General features: G+C 36.7%; 2 protein-coding genes across 4 annotated transcripts; one reads left to right on the forward strand and one right to left on the reverse strand.

Annotated features, from left to right (window-relative positions):
- Positions 1-4534: 4534 nt before the first annotated feature.
- Positions 4535-18582, reverse strand: AFH14 (Formin Homology 14). Of its 3 annotated transcripts, XM_086255904.1 has the most exons (20): positions 18369-18582; positions 18154-18214; positions 17834-17969; positions 17032-17732; positions 16697-16918; positions 14807-16377; positions 14344-14470; positions 12908-13001; positions 12089-12180; positions 9926-9967; positions 9759-9839; positions 9625-9675; positions 9456-9537; positions 9240-9334; positions 8869-8940; positions 8622-8738; positions 7051-7119; positions 6888-6954; positions 5120-5349; positions 4535-5038 (listed from the first exon to the last, which is right to left on the reverse strand). In XM_086255904.1, exons 3-19 carry the CDS (start codon positions 17904-17906, stop codon positions 5195-5197), a joined length of 3711 nt encoding a protein of 1236 aa, XP_086112030.1. In that variant the 5' UTR covers positions 17907-17969; positions 18154-18214; positions 18369-18582; the 3' UTR covers positions 4535-5038; positions 5120-5194. The 3 variants fall into 3 exon arrangements, with proteins under 3 accessions (XP_086112030.1, XP_086112029.1, XP_086112031.1); XM_086255903.1 differs by having other exon boundaries at positions 18154-18582; XM_086255905.1 differs by having other exon boundaries at positions 4536-5038; positions 12089-12187; positions 12930-13001; positions 18154-18580.
- A 524-nt stretch (positions 18583-19106) lies between these two features.
- On the forward strand, positions 19107-21836 carry LOC147275067 (nifU-like protein 2, chloroplastic). Its single transcript, XM_086255909.1, has 4 exons — positions 19107-19368; positions 19452-19560; positions 20699-21009; positions 21309-21836. The coding sequence occupies exons 1-4, from the start codon at positions 19297-19299 to the stop codon at positions 21495-21497; spliced, it is 681 nt and encodes a 226-aa protein (XP_086112035.1). The 5' UTR covers positions 19107-19296; the 3' UTR covers positions 21498-21836.
- Positions 21837-21844: the final 8 nt, after the last annotated feature.

Below are 21844 nucleotides of genomic sequence, written 5' to 3' on the forward strand. Positions count from 1 at the left end.
GTTATGTTTCAATTTCTAAATTACGTGACTGAGGATATGAATATAGGGGGCTCTTGTATTATCTAAACATTTTTTCAGTTTGGACCTTAAGGTCATTATACATGGCAGCCAAAATAGGGATTATTTCTCACAAAAAAAAAAAAGAGATCATAATCCACTACATGCCAAGAAAAGGGTAATTCTATTAAATAACCCCTTTTAATACACAATAAAATTTTTTGACCCTCACCCTCCAAAATTTACATTTCTAACTCTTTTATATTTTTTCAGACCAACATACCCCTTATATATATCATATGTAAACCGCACATTCGACAAAAAAATCCATCAGTTGCTCCTCCTACACTTTCTTCCTGCAGTAGCCATAAAGACGGTGAAAGCCACCAAGAGCGACAACCCAAACCCTTCCCTCCCCACTTGCTGGCCCCACCTCCCTCACCGGCCAACGACCCATCATGTCTTTTCTCTATCTCTCTCCCCATCTCTCCCGAACCAAATCTTAAAAAAAAAAAAAAAGTAGCTTTTTTTTCCATATCTAGGCGTTTTCTCTAAGTGGGTTGGGAGGGAAGGGGAGAGGGAGATAAAGAGAGACAAAGGTGAGAGGTCGGTAGGGGAGAGGGACGATGGTGGTGGGTTGTTTTGCCAAGAGAAAAGATTGCCGTCCAGATTCGAAAACCTAAAACCCCCTTGAACATGAACAACCTCTTCTTGCTCTTCAAATTGTATTCGAGAGATTTTAAATATTTATACCATTAGTGCATTTCAAATTGTACTTAGTGACATTGCAAGTCATGTTTTGACATTTCCCAAGTCTTCTTCAAGTCCTTAGAGCATATCCAATTGTTCCTTAGGACATCTCAAGTCGTTCGATGAAAATTTCAGTTCATAACTCGAGGGATTTTAAATATTTATACCCTAAGTGCATTTCAAATGGTACCTAGTGACATTCCAAGTCATGTTTTGACAGTTCTCAAGTCATACCCAAGTGTTTCTCAAGTCGTTCCTTAAGGCATTTTAAGTCATTCCTTAAGGCATTTTAAGTCATTCCTTAAGGCATCCCAAGTCGTTCCTTAGGGCATTCCAAGTCGTTCCTTAGAGCATTCCAAGTCGTTCCTTAGAAAGTTCAGATCATAAGTCGAGGGATTTTAAAGGTTTAAACACTTGGTGCATTTCAAATTGTACCTAATGACATTTCAAGTCATGTTTTGACGGTTCCCAAGTCATACCCTAGAGTTTCTCAAGACATTCATGAAGGCATCTGAAGTTGTTCCTTGAGAATTTCAGTTCGTAACTCAAGAAATTTTAAATGTATCTACCCTTTGTGCATTTCAAATTGTACCTAGTAAGATTCCAAGTCATGTTTTGACAGTTCTCAAATCATACCCTATAATTTCTCAAGTCGTTCCTGAGAACATCTTAAGTCGTTCTTTTTAGCATCTTAAGTCGTTCATTGAGAATTTCAGTTTGTAACTTGAGAGATTTTAAATGTATATATCTTTTGTGCATTTCAGATTGTACGTAATTATATTCCAAGTCAGGTTTTGACGGTTCCCAAGTTATACCCTAGAGTTTCTCAAGTCGTTCCTTAGAGCATCTGAAATCGTTTCTTAGGACATTTCAAGTCGTTCATTGAGAATTTAAGTTTGCAACTTGAGGGATTTTAAATGTTTATACCCTAAGTGTATTTCAAATTGTACCTAGTGACATTTCAAGTCATGTTCTTACGATTACCAAGTCATTCTCAAGTTGTTCCTGAAGACATATGAAGTCGTTCTTTTGGGTATCCCGAGTCGTTCATGAAGAATTTTAGTTCGTAACTCGAGAGATTTTAAATATATATGTCCTTGTTGCATTTCAAATTGTACCTAATGACATTTCAAGTCATGTTTTCATGGTTCTGAAGTCATACCTTAGAGTTTCTCAAGTCATTCCTAAGGGCATCTGAAGTCGTTCATTTGGGCATCCCAAGTCGTTCTTTGAGAATTTCAATTCATAACTCGAGGGATTTTAAATGTATATACCCTTGGTGCATTTCAAATTGTACATAGTGACATTACAAGCCGTGTTTTGACGGTTTCCAAGTCATATCCTAGAGTTTCTCAAGTCGTTCATAAAGGCTTCTGAAGTCGTTCCTTTGGGCATCTTAAGTCGTTCCTTGAGAATTTCAGTTCGTAACTCGAGGAATTTTAAATGTATATATCCTTGGTGCATTTCAAATTGTACTTAGTGACATTTCAAGTCATATTTTGACGATTCCCAAGTCATACCCTAGATTTCTCAAGTCGTTCCTGAAGGCATCTAAAGTCGTTCCTGAAGGCATCCCAAGTTATTCATTGAGAATTTCATTTCGTAACTCGTGGCATTTTAAATATTTATACCCTTGGTGTATTTCAAATTACACTTAGTAACATTTCAAGTCATATTTTGATGGTTACCAAGTCATACCCTAGAGTTTCTCAAGTCATTGATTAATGCATCTCCAATCATTTTTTAAGGCATCTCAAGTCGTTCCTTATGGCATCTTCAGTAATTCATTAGGTCATCAAAGTCGTTCGTTGAAAAGTTCAGTTCGTAACACTAGAAATTTAAAATATGTATACCTTTGGTGCATTTCAAATTGTACCTAGTTATATTTTTAGTTATATTTTCACGCTTCCAAGTAATATTCTAGAGTTTCAGAAGTCGTTTCTTAGGGCATTTTAAGTCATTCATTGAGAATTAATTCATTTCGTAACTCGTAGGATTTTAAATATTTATACTATTGGTGCATTTTAAATTGTACCTAGTTACATTTCAAGTCATACCCTCGAGTTTCTCAAGTCGTTCCTTTGGGTATCTCAAGTCGTTTTTTTGGGTATCCCAAGTCATTCCTTGAGAATTTCAGTTCGTAACTCGAGAGATTTTAAATGTATATACCCTTGGTGCATTTCAAATTGTAGCTAATGACATTTCAAGTCATGTTTTGATGGTTATGAAGTCCTGCCCTAGAAATTCTCAAGTCGTTTCTAAGGCATCTGAAATCGTTCCTTGAGAATTTCAGTTCGTAACTCGAGGAATTTTAAATATATATATATATATATATATACTCTTGGTGCATTTCAAATTTTATTTAGTGACATTTCAAGTCATGTTTTGACGTTTCCTAAATTATACCCTAAAATTTCTCAAGTCGTTCCTTAGGACATCTTCAATCGTTACTTAGGTCATCCTAAGTCATTCGTTGAAAATTTATGTTTGTAACTCAAGGAATTTTTAATATTTATTCTCTTGGTGCATTTCAAATTGTACCTAATGACATTTCAAGTCATGTTTTGACGTTTCACAAATCATACCCTAAAGTTTCTGAAGTCGTTCCTTATGGCATGTCAAGTCGTTACTTGAGAATTTCAGTTCGTAACTGAGGGATTTTAAATGCTTATAGCTTTGATGCATTTCAAATTGTTCCTAGTGACATTCTAAGTTATGTTTTGACATTTCTCAAGTCTTCTTCAAGTTCATAGGGCATCTACAGTCGTTCCTTAGGACATCCTAAGTCGTTTGTTGAAAATTCAGTTCGTAACTCGAGAAATTTTTAATATTTATACACTTGGTGCATTTCAAATTGTATCACGTGACATTCGAAGTCATATTTTGACGTTTTCCAAGTCTTCTTCACCCTTTATCTTCTTTTTCATCTTCTGATCAGCTACAGCTGTCATTATCATACGATTGTCGCTGGAAGAGGAGAAGCAATTAGTCAATTTTCTGGTCCAGTTGTGGAATACGTGGTCTCCGAAAGGGTCCAGTTGTGGAATGCGTGATTGCCGAAGGAGAAGAATAAGATTGAATTTTTAGTCTAGTACGTTGTGAAATGCATGGTCTATATAAATCAAGCTTTTTATTTCGAGGATAAATTTGATATTTCACAAATAATAGGATTAGAAAAGTAAGTTTCAAGAGAGAATGGTAAAAAAAAATTATTGTATATTTAAAAGGGTTATTTAATAAAGAGAAACTTTCATTTAGATACTTTAAATTAACAATTTACTGACTAAAGCCTTATAACTTTTAAAATTCTAACTAAAGTCCAATAATATTGTAATCATTCCATATTACATAATATTGGTCTATTAATTTCAATTTGTTCACGCATGCCAAAAACCGATCCCTTGGTGGTAATTTTCAAGTGTTCGGCAACGCTTTTTTACATCTTATCAATTCCTGAAAGCCTAATATGCAACCTCCACAAACCTCATTTTATACCCTAGGAAGATATGAAGTGAATTTGTACCTTATAGCCTCAAAAAATAAAAAAAATAATAACATATTTCTTTGACAAGACAAAGGTCAAAAGGTTTTTATTTAAAAAGAAATTATTTGAAAAAAAAAAAAAAGTCATAAAATTTTTTTCTAAATAAGAAATGTTACCCAATAAAATATTGATTGAAAATTATATCTACGACAAGATCATTGGCCACATCCCAAACCAGTTGAACCCATGAGAAAGCATGTTTGAATGTTCTAAACACCATTGCAGTTGGGAGCTCAAGGTCTTTTGCTCATGACGAAGCAAGTAAATAGAGACCATCAATAGATGATTCATCTACGTCATCTACGTACCAGGGTCACAAGCTATTACATTGATCACAATTCAAAACCTTTCATCCAAAACCTTATACCTATGACAAGACCATTGATAGCTAACCTCTTAAGAACCAACAGAAATCAATATAGAAGCCATAAAATTGCGATTTTCTATAGGGAGATATTGCGATAAGACGATGGTTTTTTTCTTCAATATAAGATGGCACAAATGTTTCTCAAAATATTTACAGCTTTAATACAATTAAGCAAGTTGTATTATATGCATCAGTGACAGTGATCCAGCGGAAAAAGAGGATGCTTCCGAATGAGCAATTGTCAAGTTGGCATCTAGTTGCCTGTTACTTCAAATAAGCTTAATGAAGATGGACCATCTTCACTACAACTCCTGGAAAAGCCTGCCTCCTAAATATTTGGCCCATATCAGAATTTTGATTACAGAGTAGGTGCAATTTACCTGCAATGGTCGACCTAAAGTTATATGTTGGTCCAAGTATATTTGGGCATAAAGTAAAAAATTGATTCTGAAATCGAATACCTGTGTCTGCTACCAATATATGTAGATTTTACCCACCAAAACAAAGACAAAACATGTAGATTTCATGTTGCTCTATTATCTGACACCATCTTTCCTTGCAGATGAATTAGCTACAGCCCGGTCTTTCATGGCTTCCTTTTCAAGCTTCCTTTTTTCAACATCAGCTAGTCTTTCATTTTCCTCTCGGGACTTGTTGAACATCTTGACAAAGATGAACAAAACCTGTGTCACTGTAAAGCCAAAAAATGTTAAAAGGATATAACTCGAATGAATGTCCACTTTTCACAAGAAATTTAGGATGAATGTTGGATGAATCTCGGCAAGACTAGAACTCGAACAAATGCATTGCATTATAGACCGATTACAACCAGTATAACCATATTGGTCTTGATTAATTTAAACTTGTACTAGTAAAATTATCAAATGGATTTCAATCATTTCCCACCCATCACATACATAAACATTGAACATTATTAGAAGTTATGCACCACAAGCGGAAGAGAAAGAAAAACCAACATTTGGTATTCATTCACAAGTAGGATTGGAGAATCTTACTGTTGTTAGTTTTTGCCAAGTTCGAACTGAACTGAATGAAGTGCAGCCCTAAATTAGACTCATGGACACCTTTGGTATTAGTATTACAAACTCCAGAGACATCAGCAATTGCTAGAATACCCCTGGTGCCTAAATCCTAGGGAACAGAACTATAACTAAAGCATATCCCTAAAACCAAGAAGCAATAAAATAAGACAAGTGAAAATTAAGTAATAAATGGGAATTTTTAATCTCGCTTTTCAATGAGCTTCTCATAGCCTACAACATACATCCGAGGACATTACATTTCATCTAGAGTAATATTAAGGGAGGCACTATTGGGACCATGAAGACTCAAACACTGCAGCCCTCCAATCAGACCTAATGACAGCAAAAGAATAGTCTCTAAACTCCAAAGAAACCGATGCCCATCGGGATCGCAGAACCGGACTCTCTCCCACATATTTACCAACTCTTTCCCCTTAACATCATCAAATATCTTGCCATGAGGTGAAGTTGGTCATCAACGACCCCAAGGTCCAAGGTTCAAGAATTAGAATAGACTAGAGATATGATTAGCACCTGTGACATGGTTCAAAGAAGGAGACCAAATTCATGCCTTCTCCCTCAATGGTGCATAATTTGCAAGAATAATTTGGAATCTGTGGATCATGTTTTTTTGCACTGCCTTGTGGTTTTGTGTCTTTGGTTGAAGCTTTTTAGGGAGATGAATGTAAGTTGGGTAATTTTCATGGACTGTCTCTCTTCTTTGTGAAAAGAATACGATCCCTGGCAAGAAGGACCAAAAAATGTGGGGATGCATGGTTTTGGGTGTTCTGCGAGTCATTGTTGAAGAGAAATAAAAAGATATTTGAAGACTTTGCTGGCATTGGGATTGAGAAGTTATGGGATAACATTCGGTTTTGGTCCTTTCTTTGGGCATCTATTTCCGCAGAATCCAGGACTTTATCTTTTAAAGACATTTGTTTTTTTTTTTTTTGGTCTGATTTTACAGACAATTTGGTTAGATTGGCGAGCCTCTGTGTCTTAGGATTTTTTTATGTTTTAGCAGTTTCCTAATTGTTTTGCTTTCTTTGTGTGGTCATTTGTCCACTCTGTTTTTTATTGTTTCACAGCAATAAAATTGTCTTTCTCAAAAAAAAAAAAATAATAATAATAATCTAGAGATCTTGTGTGTGTGTGGTGTATTCATGAGTGGAAGATTGTAGCAGACCTTGTTCAAAAGGGCACCGAGCTGGATCCTCCCCAAAGTATTGAGATAAAGAATCTGCATTTCTTCCCTGTAAGAAAATGAGTTAGAACAGTAGACCAGAAGTAAGCTGCACAAAGATATCTATCAACAAGGGAAAAACTCGGGAATTCTGGACTGCACTCACCACTTCAGAGTACAAGGAGATTAGTGACCTTACTTCAGCTTCAGCAGTATCAAGAAAATTCTTCAGCACCTGCAGAGGAGGAAGTTCTGTTTTTTACATTGACATTTTTTTTTTATAAGAAACAACTTCTATTAATAAACTACGAACAAGTACAAAGATGCAGTGGAAAGGCTATGCACTGAGGAACAATACAAATACAGAAACTAACCCGCCCTCCACAAACCAGAACCACATGTCACGATCAATGCCAATGAAATAAAGATAATACAAACCCAATCCTAGCTAACTGCTGCTCCTTAATCAGACCATAACAGAAAAGAAAGGCAGATCTCTAAAATCATGTGAAACTGAAGCTCAAAACAACCATCAAAATGTAACTTTATCCCACAAAGTTTCCTCCCAATCCCCCTTGTAATTCTCAAAAACTTGTTTGCTGTAGGGCTTCTCTTCAAAAACTAGTGACACCAACTTTCGCTGCTAATACAAGTTAAAATTAACAAGAAAACTAGCTACACTAACTTTCCTTGCTAATGGCAATAATATTTTTTGATAAGAAACTTTTATTAACTTCTCAAAAATTACAAAGTGGACTAGGAGTCCACTCATATAGTACAAGCCACATCAAAACAGAGCACTAATAACCATACTCAACATTGCAAACACCTAATTAACAGATGACTTCCAATCCAACAAAATGGATGAAAGACTTGCACCCCAAAAAGCAAATAAAACTACCCAGAAGGAGGATCAAAAAACCACCCTATCCCAGAATTCCACTATCCCCAACCCTCAATACTCCTCAAAGATTCTTTTTACCTTTCCATCCAAACGACCCATACAACAGCCAAGACTCTACATCTCCACAGTACCTTAGCCCTTTTCCTTCCACCAAAATCGTTAAATCTTACACTCAAAAGAGAATAATACCCCTCTGGAACTTCCCAAGCCATCTCCGCTACATTCAACAAATTTGTCCATAGTTTTGAAGCAACTGAACAATAAATGACCCAAGGAGACTAGACTACTGCAGCTTTCCAATTAGATAAAATCCCCAAGAAAGAAACATTCCTAAGAACTGCCAATACAGATGCCTGCAGAGAAGCCCAAAATATGACCCTCTCCCAAAGCTCCCCTTCTACACCTCTTACATCTTCAAAGATTCTTTTGTTTCCTTCCCCCCAAATGACCCAAAAAAAGGCTAGCACACAAAAACCACTCAGCACCTTGGCTTCCCAGCCGCAAAAAGTTTCTGTTTTTCACCAAGTAAATCACCACCACTAGCTGGTACTGCCCAACTAACATTTCATTCCTCACACAACTTCATCCATAACCCCCAAGCCACCAGACAATGAATAAAGTGATTGATTGACTCAAAAATCAGCCTTTCACTAGTTTTCAAGAGGAAATTGAAAAAAAAAAAAAAACAATTAACTAATTAATGTCATCTTTATAAGTCTTTTATTTTTTTTGGTCAAACATGAAATAAGTCTAAAGTCTGAAACGGTATATATTTTTTAAACTCTGAAATGGTAAATATCTTTATAAGAGACCAAATATCTTCAGTATCTCACCTTTTGGAAACCAGAAGAGATTGCACCATCACTTTCTGAAGTGGCGAGTTCTTGCTCAACCTTTTCAAGACCTTTACTCACAGCTTGCATTTCTTCAGCCAAAACTTTCAACTGAATCTGTTTATTTGATGTTAAGATCAAGTATATGGAAACAAACAGCAATTCTGACAGGTCAGCTATAAACTGGTTACTAGCACAGTTACAGTAACATTAAAAAGAGCCAATTATAGGGACATAATCAGCATACCTTAGAGGCAGCTTCTAAATGAACAAGATCCTTATCAAAATCCAGCAACTCTGGCATTTTGTCAGCAACGAGCTAACAAAGAAAAAAATTGATTACAGCATACATGAATATCCCATTACTAACACCGGAAAAAAAAAAAAAAAAAAACGAAATACAAATGATAGAGCAAGAGATCGGCACAGATGGATATTAACATAAACTACTTTGACAAGGCAGTAGATGGAGGAACAAATCTCATGAGAATTACAACACTCACAAGAGTTTGAATTTTATAGCAAATTTAAGTAAAAGTTCAGATCCTTAATGAGACATTTTGTATACCTTACACAAAATTTTAGATGGAAAATTTACGTAATACGATATTTGTATACCTTACACAAATAATGCATTAAAGTCATTTTGTTGTTCCTTGCACGGGTATCGGACAATTTAAGAAGGCTGTCCAATTTGAATCCTATGGCAGATCCTGCAACATGAAAAGATAAATATTGTAGGCTAAGATACATAATGGTAATTACATGATTACTATGAAATATAATGACAACAAAATCACAGGAAGAATCAAGCGAGCAGAGACAGAGTGGCACCTCGAGCAGTGCCTTGATTCAAGGCATTTCCCAAAGTAAGAATTGTCTGCATTATCTGTCGCAATTTCACAGATTCTTTAACCTGTACATATGAGTGGCAGGTAAAAAAAATTTCATATAGTCATACCATCATGCATACTAGTTTAATAACCATTAATTCTCATGGTACCTCTCTAGCAGCACCATTGATTGTATTCAGATTTAATCTTAAGTCATTCACCTGGTCATGTTCAAGCACCAAATGCCGTTAAGTTTTTATACCAAGCAAAATCATTTATAGAAAAATTAAACCCCACAACATACCTGACTAGAAAAGGTAATTTTGAAAGCAAATACTCGCAACTTGGCTTCTACTCGTGGAACCTTCATCAACTCTAAAAAAAACTGAAGTACGTACCAAACACACTGTTAGTAGGAAATCAAATAGAACGCACATGCACTTAAGATGATGGCATGGCATCAGAAAGAACCTGTTCACACTTTCCAAGCATTTCCTTGTCACCTGTATAGTTCTGAGCATAGAAAAAAAAAATCAGCAATAATAAAAATAGTCTTGACAACCCTCAAACTAGACATCTCTAAAATTTCAGAGAATCTATAATATCACCATAAATTATTGATATGATTTACTAAAAAGAAACAAAATTTTACTGCTCAATCTTAAAATCATTACAAATTGTGAATCCCACCTCAACAGTACAGCAGGATAAAAGTCTATCATACTACTATCAAACTGCTACCTTTATACCACATATGACATACCAAGGCCTGTGTGGTTCTTTCATTCAAAAGCAATTTTCTGTCATTAAAATCATGTAACTACAAAACAATGCTAAAACAAGGTCAACAACTTTTCAAGAACTGTTTTCTGAAAAAAATTCATAAAACAAGCTTTGAAAAAAGAAAACACAATTTTGATGTTTTCAAAATCTGTTTTCAGTTTTCAATTCATAAATTATAAAACTATTGAAACAAAAAACCACTGTCTACTGCTTTTTGAAAACCTTATTTAAAGGGTAGCATGTGTTTCATGGATAGTAGTGACCCATTATCTTTATGTGCATTCACGGGTAACCAATAAAAAAACATTTCGAGAATGAAGAGTGCCTATCTTTAGGCTAAAGAACATAAATGAATTCTAATTTTTTTCATTTTGATTTCTACTCTTTTATTTTTTATTTTTGATGAGAAGTATTCATTTATTTTTTCTAAGAAATTACTTTCATTAATTAGAAATGAAAGTTACGATACAGAGGACATGGAGTCCACTGATCAATAGTCTAAAACTACTAACAACAAAATATCAAAGAAGCAGAATACTACAGTAAGTAAGCAACAACTACATCACAGCAGCACTCCAATCATAAACGAAAGCCTGAAAGGAATAACCCCTAAATTCAGAAGAAACCAATGCTCACAGGGATGTCCAGAAGCTAAACCTCTCCCATAATTGCTCCACCTCCTCACACCTTGCATCCTCAAAACACCCTCCTAGTCCTTTCCATCCACACTACCCCAAAAAATTGCCAGCTTCAGCACATGTCCCCAACACCATTCCCCTCTTTCTTCCTCCAAAGAACTTATACCTCTCACACAATAAGCCCTCACATGAAACTGGAACGTCCCAGCTCACTTTAGTATCCCTGAACAATCTCTATCATAAGGATAGTGCAATGGGACAGTGAAACAGTAGATGATTTGAACTTTCAGCATCCTTCTTACACATCACGCACCAATGGGGAGAGAGACACCAAGAAGGCCATCTCCTTTGAACCATATCACAATTGTTCATCCTCCCATGAGCTATTATCCAAGCTAACACCCATACCATAGGAGATAATTAGCCTTCCAAATTGCATGAGAGGGACCGAAAGGAAAAAGAGAGCAGTTGTCCATCAATTGCTTTGAATAAGATTTACATGAGAAATTTCCCAACAACTCCAAACCTCATATTCTATCCAATTTAGATGGAACCGACAACATTTTCTAAGAAAGCAAGAAACTCAGTTAACTCCCCAATCATTCAGGTTCCTTCGAAATCCAAAATCCCAAGACAAAGGAATAGAAGAAGCAGGATTTGTACACATATTTGCAATGAAAAACTTCTGGAAAAGATATCATTTGTATTACCAAGGACAAAGATGACAAAAAGTAGTCTCCCCCACCCAAAACTCTTCCCAAAACCTCACCATTTCTCCATTACCCACCCGAAACCAACAAAAAGAAGCAAATGAAGAAAGGTTTTCCTAGAGTAATATTTACAAACAAGATTTTCTTGTTTTTTTTGCAGTCCATGTAGCGTTATTTCACTGTGCAGCCATTTTCGTTAATTTGTTGTGCAGATGTAAATTGTATTGGGTCAAACATAGGGCTGTTACGGGCTGCGTTATACTGTTTTCATGAAAAATAATGTATATGCTTCAAGAGTAAGGGTACACCATCACTTTAATTCTAGTTAGAATAAAAGCATGCAGGCAGGGTACTATAAAGTATAAACTGCAGAAAATATATGCAAACAAGATTCTAAAACAATTATCCAGAACACCAAGATATTGCATTAAAAATTCACATACATGCCCAATAGATGAAAGCACATATTGCTGCAGAAGAGAGGTGGAAAGGAAGAAACTTACCTTCAGAGTTTCCATTTCTTCTTTGGTAGGACAAAATTTAATGAGATTCTCAACCTGGTCAATGTCAAGAACAGAAGAATCCAGCGCCAGAACTGCACTCTAGAAGCATATACGTCTAACTTTAGGACCACTATTTTGCATGGGGAAGTTTCACAAAAATGCTTATAAAATTTTAAAAGAGATCAAATAGGTAAATACAACAAAATGAAGTATGTCGAACTGGATTCACCACCCTCAGTCCAATTGATATGCATACTATACACATGAATTGTAAGCTAATAAGTATCATTAATGATCATATACATAAATTGGGACAAGACACTATTTGCAATAAAAATAAAGCATCAGATGTAACAATTACAAAAGTTGCCAAAGTTGACCTTTCCTTTATTTTTTTACAAGATAAGGAAAGAAAACAAGAAGTGGAAGTTTCATGAAAAAAGAGACAAGGAAAATATTCAGCCTGTTTAGCAGACGATAATGCCCAGCCCCTTTTCATGGTAATGCTATGGGTGGCAGATCTAGTCATTGTTGTCTTGATCATGGTCGAAATGGTGATCGTACTGGTGTTTGTCTTAAATCCAATTCTAAAATGTCATATTACACCAGAACAATAGAATCACGAATGAGAAAATATGTCACCAGATATGAGGACATCAATACTAAATATGAAAACATCAATGTTTAACAATCATCTCCCCAAGAGTCAACACAACAAATTAGATCTAAACAGTTGATTTCTCCATCCAAAAAATCACCAAGGCATGCAGAAAGAAACCTATCAAACCCAAAGAACACATTTTTTCTGATTAAATGTACCTGAGTAGAAGGAAGAACTTACAATCATATCTGGCAAAGGGATCTTTATTTTTGAGAGCATAATTTCACAGTTATATGCTCTCCGTAAGTCAACCTGATAAAGAAAGAGAAAATAAGAAACTTTAAGTATACATGCATTGCCTATGATCGCATTCAAGGAACCAAATTCACAACAAAAAAATCGGGAAAGGCATGTCTTTTCACCAGGTATGAGCTGTGATACATGACATCAAAGTGAAACAAGAGATTATCAATTCAAAAGTTCATGTGAAAATGCAACCACACTTCTTCCCAAAAATTAACAACTCAATATGAATAACATTTTAAATATTCAATGGTAAGAACATCAGTACATGCTTAGTAGTCAAATTCTTTCCAACTATGAGGTGCTAGTGTGCTACTGCATAAGATTGTTGAGAGTAATGTGGAGCAATGTCCCACATCGGAAAATTAGAGCTTAGCATATGTGCTTATAAGTCTTGGGCCTCTCCACCCATTGCCAATTGGTTTTGGATTGGATGCTCTAATTCTATCAAAGATATGCTTACCTAAATGAACTGCCAGAGTAATCAATACTTTCACACTAGGTTGAGTGCAGTGGTAACCATGCTAATCTTGATGAAGATGTAAAAATTTACAATCCAGTATTAAAATTAAACCTCATTCAAATAAACAAATAAAACATAAATACTTATAGGGAAATGTTTGCTTGTCAGACTGTCTGGAAACATGATAATATTATGTTGCAAAGTTTGGGTGCTATAATAAACAAGTCCAATATGTGACAGCTTCACATATTTACTTAAAGCAATGGTGAAGGTGTAACATGAGGAGTTTTACTACTCAAAAGGTGAGGCTTAGGCCTCAAGGTGTTGAGATGTAAGTCTTTGGGAGCCTGTTTACGAAGACCGGTTTGAGTTTGGTATTCCCAGTCTCTTGTGCTGCTCTACAGTCTGAAAGGTTCTTGTGCTGCTCTACTGTCTGAAAGGTATCAGTTTTCTGGAGGGAAGAAGACGGGTGTGGTATTGGAAGGTGTGATGGTTGTACTTTGGGTAGTATGGATGGAGAGAAATAGAAGGATATTTGATGATGTTAAGGGGGAAGAGTTGGTAATGTTTAGAGGGTGTGGTATTGGAAGGTGTGATGGTTGTACTTTGGGTAGTATGGATGGAGAGAAATAGAAGGATATTTGATGATGTTAAGGGGGAAGAGTTGGTAATGTTTAGAGAGAGTCCGATTCTGGGCTTATAAAAAAGAATGTAAGCTGCTTCTCATCTTTTCTTTGATTTTATGCTTTTTATGTTCTCCTCTTTCTGTAAGTTTTGTGTTATTTAATTTGAGGCTATTCTATGCCAATTAATTTGTATGTTTCCTAGAAGTTAGTGTTCTTGCTATTTTAGGTTTTCTAAAAATTAGGAAGAAGAAAGAAAGCTCACCAATTGCACTTTCTCAGGTTTGGTAATATTAGAACCACGTCGACCTCCAGCTTTACTGACATTCCCATCTGAAGCAGAGGCTGCTGAGAACAGACTTTCAAGTTCTGATATATCTATTTCTGGAGCCCTGAGAAAAAATTCCACAATGTGACATTAGAAGGCCAAAAGAAGAAACAAAGAGGGAAAGAAGAGAGAGAGAAAGAACCAAGAGGGAAAAAACACTGATACACAGAGAAGAAAAAGCCAAGACAAGACAAATTAGCATTACATATGGAGAATAAAGGAAACATAATGTGTGAAAAAGTAGAATGGCTTTGCTTAAGTTTATTTCAGTGAGAACTATAATCATGATATACACTAAAAAGAGGACCAAACATTTCACTGAAGTGGCTATTCTTAGTGCTTGTGTTCTTTTTTTCTTATTGAGAATCAAGCTTCTTGAAGAATTTCCATCAGAACACACCTTGACAGATTTTCCTGTTTCGAAGAATCAGCCCATAAACTCCCTTGCATTGCTCGAGTAACTTTCACCCAGTGTAAGGGTTTTAACGAAGCCTTCTTTGGGGCATTAGTAGCACCACCAGCACCACGACCTCTTCCAAGACTTGTCGGCCCAGAAGAAGCTTTTCCCCTTCCAACAGATGGTGGCGGTGGCGGTGGTGCACCAAAGCCCTTTGCTCCAGGTGGTGGGGGTGGAGTTGGTGTTGCACCACGAGTTGATGGTGGAGGAGGAGCACTAGGGGGCTTTGGTGCTGGTGGTGGAGGTGGTGGGGTAGGCCTTGCAGGTCCTGAAGAAGGTGGAGGTGGGGGTGGTGGAGGCAGTGCTCCACAACCAGAACTAGAATTGGATGGCAGAGGAGGAGGAGGTGGCGGTGGCGGTGCTGCTATTGGCTGTAGCTTGTTAGTTGTACTTCCCAAAAATGGAGGTGGTGGTGGTGGTGGTGGCGGCGGAAAAGACTGTTGACTAGGTAAAGAGGTTGGGGGAGGTTGTGGTGCTCTAGAAGAAGGTGGTGGTGGGGGAGGAGGAGGTGGTGGTGCTCTAGCAGAAGGTGGTGGCGGTGGGGGAGGGGGTGGTTGTGGACCTTTTCTAGAGACGCTAAGAGTTGGAGGAAGAGGTGGTGGTGCTCTAGCAGAAGGTGGTGGCGGTGGGGGAGGTGGTGGTGCTCTAGAAGAAGGTGGTGGCAGTGGGGGGGGTGGTGGTTGTGGGCCTTTGCTAGAGACACTAAGAGTTGGAGGAAGAGGTGGTGGTGGTGGGGGAGGAGGTGGTTGTGAACCTTTGCTAGAGACACTAGGAGTTAGAGGAAGAGGTGGTGGTGGTGGTGGTGGTGGTGGTGGTGGTGTTGGTGGACCCCTACTAGTGGTAGAAGGAAGGGGGTTCAAAGAATCTTTATTGGAAATGCTTTGGGGTGGAGGCGGCGGTGATGGTGGAGGCCCTTTACTAGCACCAATAGATGGTGGCAGTGGTGGCGGTGGAGTGTGAAGGGCAGGAAGTAATGGTGCAGATGATAGGGGTGGTGGTAACGATTGAGCGGATGAACAAGGTTGGGATCCTTTACTTGTATCTAATGGTTGTTGATGAGGAGATTGTGGAACAAGTCCAACTGACTCTTGATCAGGAGTCTCTGAAGTAAGGTTCGCATCATGTGGACCATCAAATGATAAGCAGACTGAATCAAATGTATCCACCATCAATGCTTTTGTTGAATCAGCTGAAGCCTTGGAAACAATATCAAATGCTTCATCAGCACTGTCAGCAGCGCTTGATGCATTAGTTTCTTCTTCAGAGTCAGCAGGTGATGAATATAAATTCACTTTGTTTTGCAACCTTGAGAATTCTTTCGCATCACTTAAGACAGAAAGCTGTTTAAGTAACCACAAGGCTGCATCATCATTGCTATCAACCCACTCAACACCATTGAAAAGTTCTTGAACCCTAGAAAAAGCTTCAATGGGCAATCCACCTTTCTCCTCACCATTTAAAATTGTAGTTGGAGCTCTAGGAGGAGAGATGCTCTCAACCTCACCAAACAATACCTGAATTGAGAGTTCATTTAGTCAGATTGGATGGCTAACTTTAGACAGGAAACAAGACTTTATTAATCAAATTGAAAATGTACAAAACTAAGGAGTAAGGGCAAGGTGTCCTCTAAACTAACTGATATGAGAATATTGTACATATATATATGTAATAGAAAGCACCCTCAAGTCAGACCAAAGTATCAGTCACTGCTTGGATCTTGGAGAGAAAACTAAAATGGAGTGCAATGGTAAAATTGCTTGATAAACTTCACTTTCACAGGCATGTTTAATATTTTTTTATTAACATCCAAACAAAGAGCTCAAAAATAGTCACCTCAGCTCGGAAGCCTTTTGGATAGCGCTCCTTTGAATCCCATAGAATGTCCAAATTATCAGAATTGAGCATCAGTATATTGGAACGAATAAATGCTGTGTTGAACATAATACGGAACATCATAACTTCCCTTTCTGGATCCAAATCCAAGTGGACACACTCCAATACAACATCTCCTTGCACTAAACACTGAATGTCAATTTTTATGACATCACAGTCTGCCTGAAAAGAACAAACATTCATAACTGGAGCAGTTGATATAACGAATATTCGCTGATGCAAATGTAGAGTAACAAACATCAACTGGGAAAATGCTTAAAAGTAATGACTCTCACTTGACGGTAGTTCCGAAGTGTCTTCTTCCTGGGCATGGAAAAGAGCATCTGGGTTGAAAGCCCACCCTTACTAAGGAGATTCCTACCAAAAATACGGATAATTGGAGTACAGCCATTTTGGGAATCAAAGTTTGGAATGGCTCGAAGAATGACACAATCTAAAGAAAGTGCTCGCTCAGGAGGTGGCCACTCTGGAGCGATATTTCTTCTTGCCACATACTGAAGGTACCGAAGCTGAGACGGGAGCGGATTTAAAGGCGACAAGAGCTGCAAGAAACCTTTAGGAGCTTCACGATGTACAATTTCAAGAGTCTTGCGTTCACCACTATGCAATTTTCTGAAAATCAGAAAGCTAGCTAAAAGGAATGCCAAGAGTGGCCAACCACCCCTCTCACAATGGAGAAGAATAACATTATGTTGCTTGCCAAGCAAGAGCCAATTCTCACAAACACGAAGAAAATGTTGAATGAGAGATAATGGGAGGAGTGGACAACCCTCATATTGTCGCGGATAATCCATGACTGTAACATCATATTCGCATAGTATCTCAGAAAACTGGCTACGTTTCTCACCCTCCCGAAAATTGAATGCAAGGAAGGATGAGTCCGGGAATTCTTCATGTAACTCAGTAACAATTTCATGTAGGTATATTTGGTACATTTCCTCAGGCAGAACTTCGGTGGAAAAACACGAATCAAATACTGCAGATATTTTCATGAAAAAATATGTAAGTATGTGATTTTAGCACAATGCAAAGCAATAATAGCAACATTGCATTAACGAATGGAGAGAAGAATATTACCATATACTCTGTCAACAAATTCAAGCAACCCATCTGGGGGTCTTTTGTAGAAGAATCTACTCAGAAGCGACATTGCCTCCTTTTTTTAAAATTTTACCAACAGAATTGAATGTAGAAGTTTACCATGAGCTAAAACCTGAAAAAAACAAAAAAACAAAAAAACAAAAATCAACAGAATAAAAAACAGCAATCACTGACAAATTAAATTTTCTTCTTCATAATTATCCGAATGGCACTTATGAAACTACATAAATTAATAAAACGAAGCTCTGATTTGTTACTGAAAAATTGAATGAAATTGAGAGTTAAAACTTTCAAACCTTTCACTATTTGGAACTCGACATTAACTCCATTAACTCCTTCAGTCAAGTTAATATTATCCTAATTACAAAAACCCATTAGACCAAAAATTCATCAACTTCTTGCAGTTCCTCAGCAACCACACAGAGAACGAGCTTAACCCAGATTCGGTGCAAATCAAAACGAAAGCGCTAGGCGTGAGAGCCGACGAGTTAGATGAGGGTTTGGTATGAACCTGAGAGAATGAAAAGCAGTAGCGAGAGTGAACCAGAGATTGGAAATTCCAGCGGTCGGAACAAGTACTCTACTGCCTGTGAAGAGTTCTTTCGAGCGTACTAGTTAGAGTGCCACTTCATCTTCCATTTCAATTTTGAACTTTTCTCTTTTTGGCAAGAATTTCAAATTTTTCTCTCTTTCTTTGGGAGTTCTGATTTTAAATAAATAAATTTGGGAAATCCTTCTTTTTTTTTTTCTTAAAATGCTGATTGTTCTTGGGAAATGTTTTTGCTTATTTGTGCAAATACAACACTTGAAAGTACCTTTTATTTTTATTTTTATTTTGTCCTTTCAAATTTTAATCTTTTCACTATATTTTTCAAATTTTATAAATTTTATATTTAGCCAAATACATCGATGATTTCGTTAAAAAATTTGACATGTTGTTTACTTAGATGAGTGAGGCTTCAAATTTTTTTAATCGACGAATTTGATGGAAGATGATTTGTTAAAAATGTTTGTAAAATTTAGAGATAAGGTAAAAAAAATTAAACTTTAAAGGAGTAAAACGAGAATGAAATTTATTTTGAAAGGATAATTGTGCATTTGTGCCTTGATTAAATTGTTTTTATCTAAAGACTCTAAGTTATCTAAAGACTCTAAGTTGATTAACTAAGGATGTTTTAGGTATTTTCAAAAACAATGTTAATCAAAAGGCTAATATTTAGAAGATATGGATTAAAAAGGAAACAAAAAAGAAAATCAACAGTGCCAAACGAAGGAAGATACCCTCAGACTCAGAGGTAGAGAAAGCTTGGATTCTTTACAGTTCTGTCTTTTGCACCCGTTTGGCTGAGAAAACCAAAGGAAGAGTTCAAGAGAATAAATAAATAAACTAAATCCTCTCTTTCTCCCTGTATCAATCTCAACTTGGATTTGAAGCAGAGATGAAAGCCATGCTAGCAACTTCAACGTCATATTGCAGAGTCCAACAAGCCCTTCAAGAACCACTATCCACGGTTTCCTATGATTTCCCTTCATTTAAAAAATAGAATAAAATTTTTTTCTTTGTTAATTTCTAATTTTTACAAAAATTTTGCAGAGTTGGAGCTTATTATTTGGAGGCTCCCATCATGTATCGTTCCCTAGAGAGCGTAATCTAGTGCGGCATAGCTCACGGGCTCGATTGCCTTCAGCTTCACGCAGTCTAGGTCAGTTTTTTTTTTTTTTTTTTTTAAATTGGGAATGAGTTAAATTGACTAGAATCGATTTCTCGCCTAAACCCTGACTTTGATATGTTAATTAATTACTTTTGCCTATACAATTTAGTGATAGTAATATTAATTATATCATTTCCAACTTTTCTCGGCTATTATTGAATTCCAACATTGCTATAATCTGGATGAGCTACGTTAATCTGAACTCAATTAATTACAGGCATCTAGCGGCTCAAATTTAGACTGAGATCAAGTTTCGAAGACATGAACTGATATACTATGTACTTGTTTTTGTTAGAAATATTAAGGATTTGTTAATCTATGTACCTAGTTGTTTGCATGAATTTCTGCACTTGTTAATGGTTGACATGCTTTATAGACCTGTGTCTGCTTGTGTTCCAATCAATCCAATAATCAGAAAATTGTTCAAAAATTGAATTAGGTTGACACTGATAATTAGTGTGTACAATGGCCCAAATATGTAGGTGTTTGGCCACGTGAACTATTAGATTAACTTGTCTTGAAGGCTTGCCCATAATCAGAAAAGGTCAATGGGATGTCCAAACTTGCTCTAAAATTTGCAATATTGACAATTTTATTCTTTCAGTTTTGAAAAATAATCAAAGCTCATATTTAGGTTCAATTGGGACTTGTACTTCACCCATGCCATACTTAGTGTTTCAAGTTTTCAAGCCCAAAGAAAGGGTGATAAACATCCATTTCAAGACTTTCCCTTGGCGTTAGCCGAAGTGGTGAGAGGGGGTGGGTGGGATAAGGGTTAGGATTAGGATACTTCCAGGGCTCGATTCCCTCCAATGTAACCGAAAAAAAAAACATTTATTTTAAGACTTTGTTACATCCAAAGAGAAAGTATCCTTTAAGAAAAGCCAGTAGAGTAAGAAAGAAACTGTACAACTGAATTTTGGCTCTTTAGTATGTTTTTATAATATTCTATGCACCGTAAAGGTGGAAAGAATTACAAATAAAATGCACACAGATTTATATGTAATATATCATATTCTTTTCACTGCAAAGGTGTTAAGATCATTCATGAAGCAAGTGTGCCCTGTGTCTCTTTTTAGTTATCCATAGTTGGATGTTTGATGGCCATCTATATTTCATTATTGTACAGTTGTAAAGGCGGTTGCTACTCAAAATTCAACAGTGGAGTTGCCACTCACTGCAGAGAATGTTGAAAGTGTATTGGATGAAATCCGACCATATCTCATTTCCGATGGGGGAAATGTCGCATTACATGAGATTGAAGGCAATGTAGTGCGGTTGAAGCTACAGGGAGCATGTGGCTCCTGTCCAAGCTCAGTTATGACAATGAAAATGGGTATTGAGCGTCGTTTAATGGAAAAAATCCCTGAAATAGTTGCAGTGGAACCAATAGCAGATGAAGAAACAGGCCTAGAGTTGGACGAAGAAAACATAGAGAAGGTAATATTTCATTTGAAGTAGTCACTCACCTATAACAATTTAATTGGATATACTGTTTTATACTTCTTTGCTCACATAAATAGAAGGGATTTTCATTGGATGGTCCATGTAGATTGTGTTGCACTGCTGCTACTTAAAATTATTCCGAGTTTTATTTGACTTTGATATAGGAAATTGAACCAATTTGAAATATAAGATAAATCTTTTATGTTATTTATTTCATTTATCTAGTACCATCTTATATGGAATTGATAGGAACTTACACCAGCCAACCAACTTATATGTACAAACTGTTCTAGGTACTTGAAGAAATTAGACCCTACTTAGTGGGGGCAGCAGGTGGATCTCTTGAACTTGTGGCAATCGAGGAGCCTATAGTGAAAGTCCGGATCACAGGTCCAGCTGCAGGGGTGATGACTGTTAGGGTTGCTGTCACACAGAAATTGCGGGAGAAAATCCCGACTATTGCAGCAGTTCAACTACTGTAACAATGTAACATCCTTGAGTTGAAACAGAGATGAAGGATCTGATGATATTGTTGCAAATTTTTTAAGTCTAAAAACTTGTATCTTTTGCAGATAGAGTTTACTAACTGTGCAAATATTTACAAATAGTGTAATCATGTACAGTTAATGAGTGAGATGCAACAGCGGAGCAGCTTCAATGAGGGCTCCTCAGGTTCGTTGAGATGTTGTTTGCGAGGGAGGGGTTGCCATTGTCAAACTTCCAATGTATTCTTATTAATAAACTTCCAATAATGTATTTATAATATATTCATGAGTACTGTCCATTGTAAGCTCCTTGGTTTATGAATTTGAGTTGAATCAGTTATAGT

This window comes from Dryas octopetala, chromosome 9, assembly GCF_963921425.1.
Source record: "Dryas octopetala chromosome 9, drDryOcto1.1, whole genome shotgun sequence".
NCBI lineage: Eukaryota > Viridiplantae > Streptophyta > Magnoliopsida > Rosales > Rosaceae > Dryas > Dryas octopetala.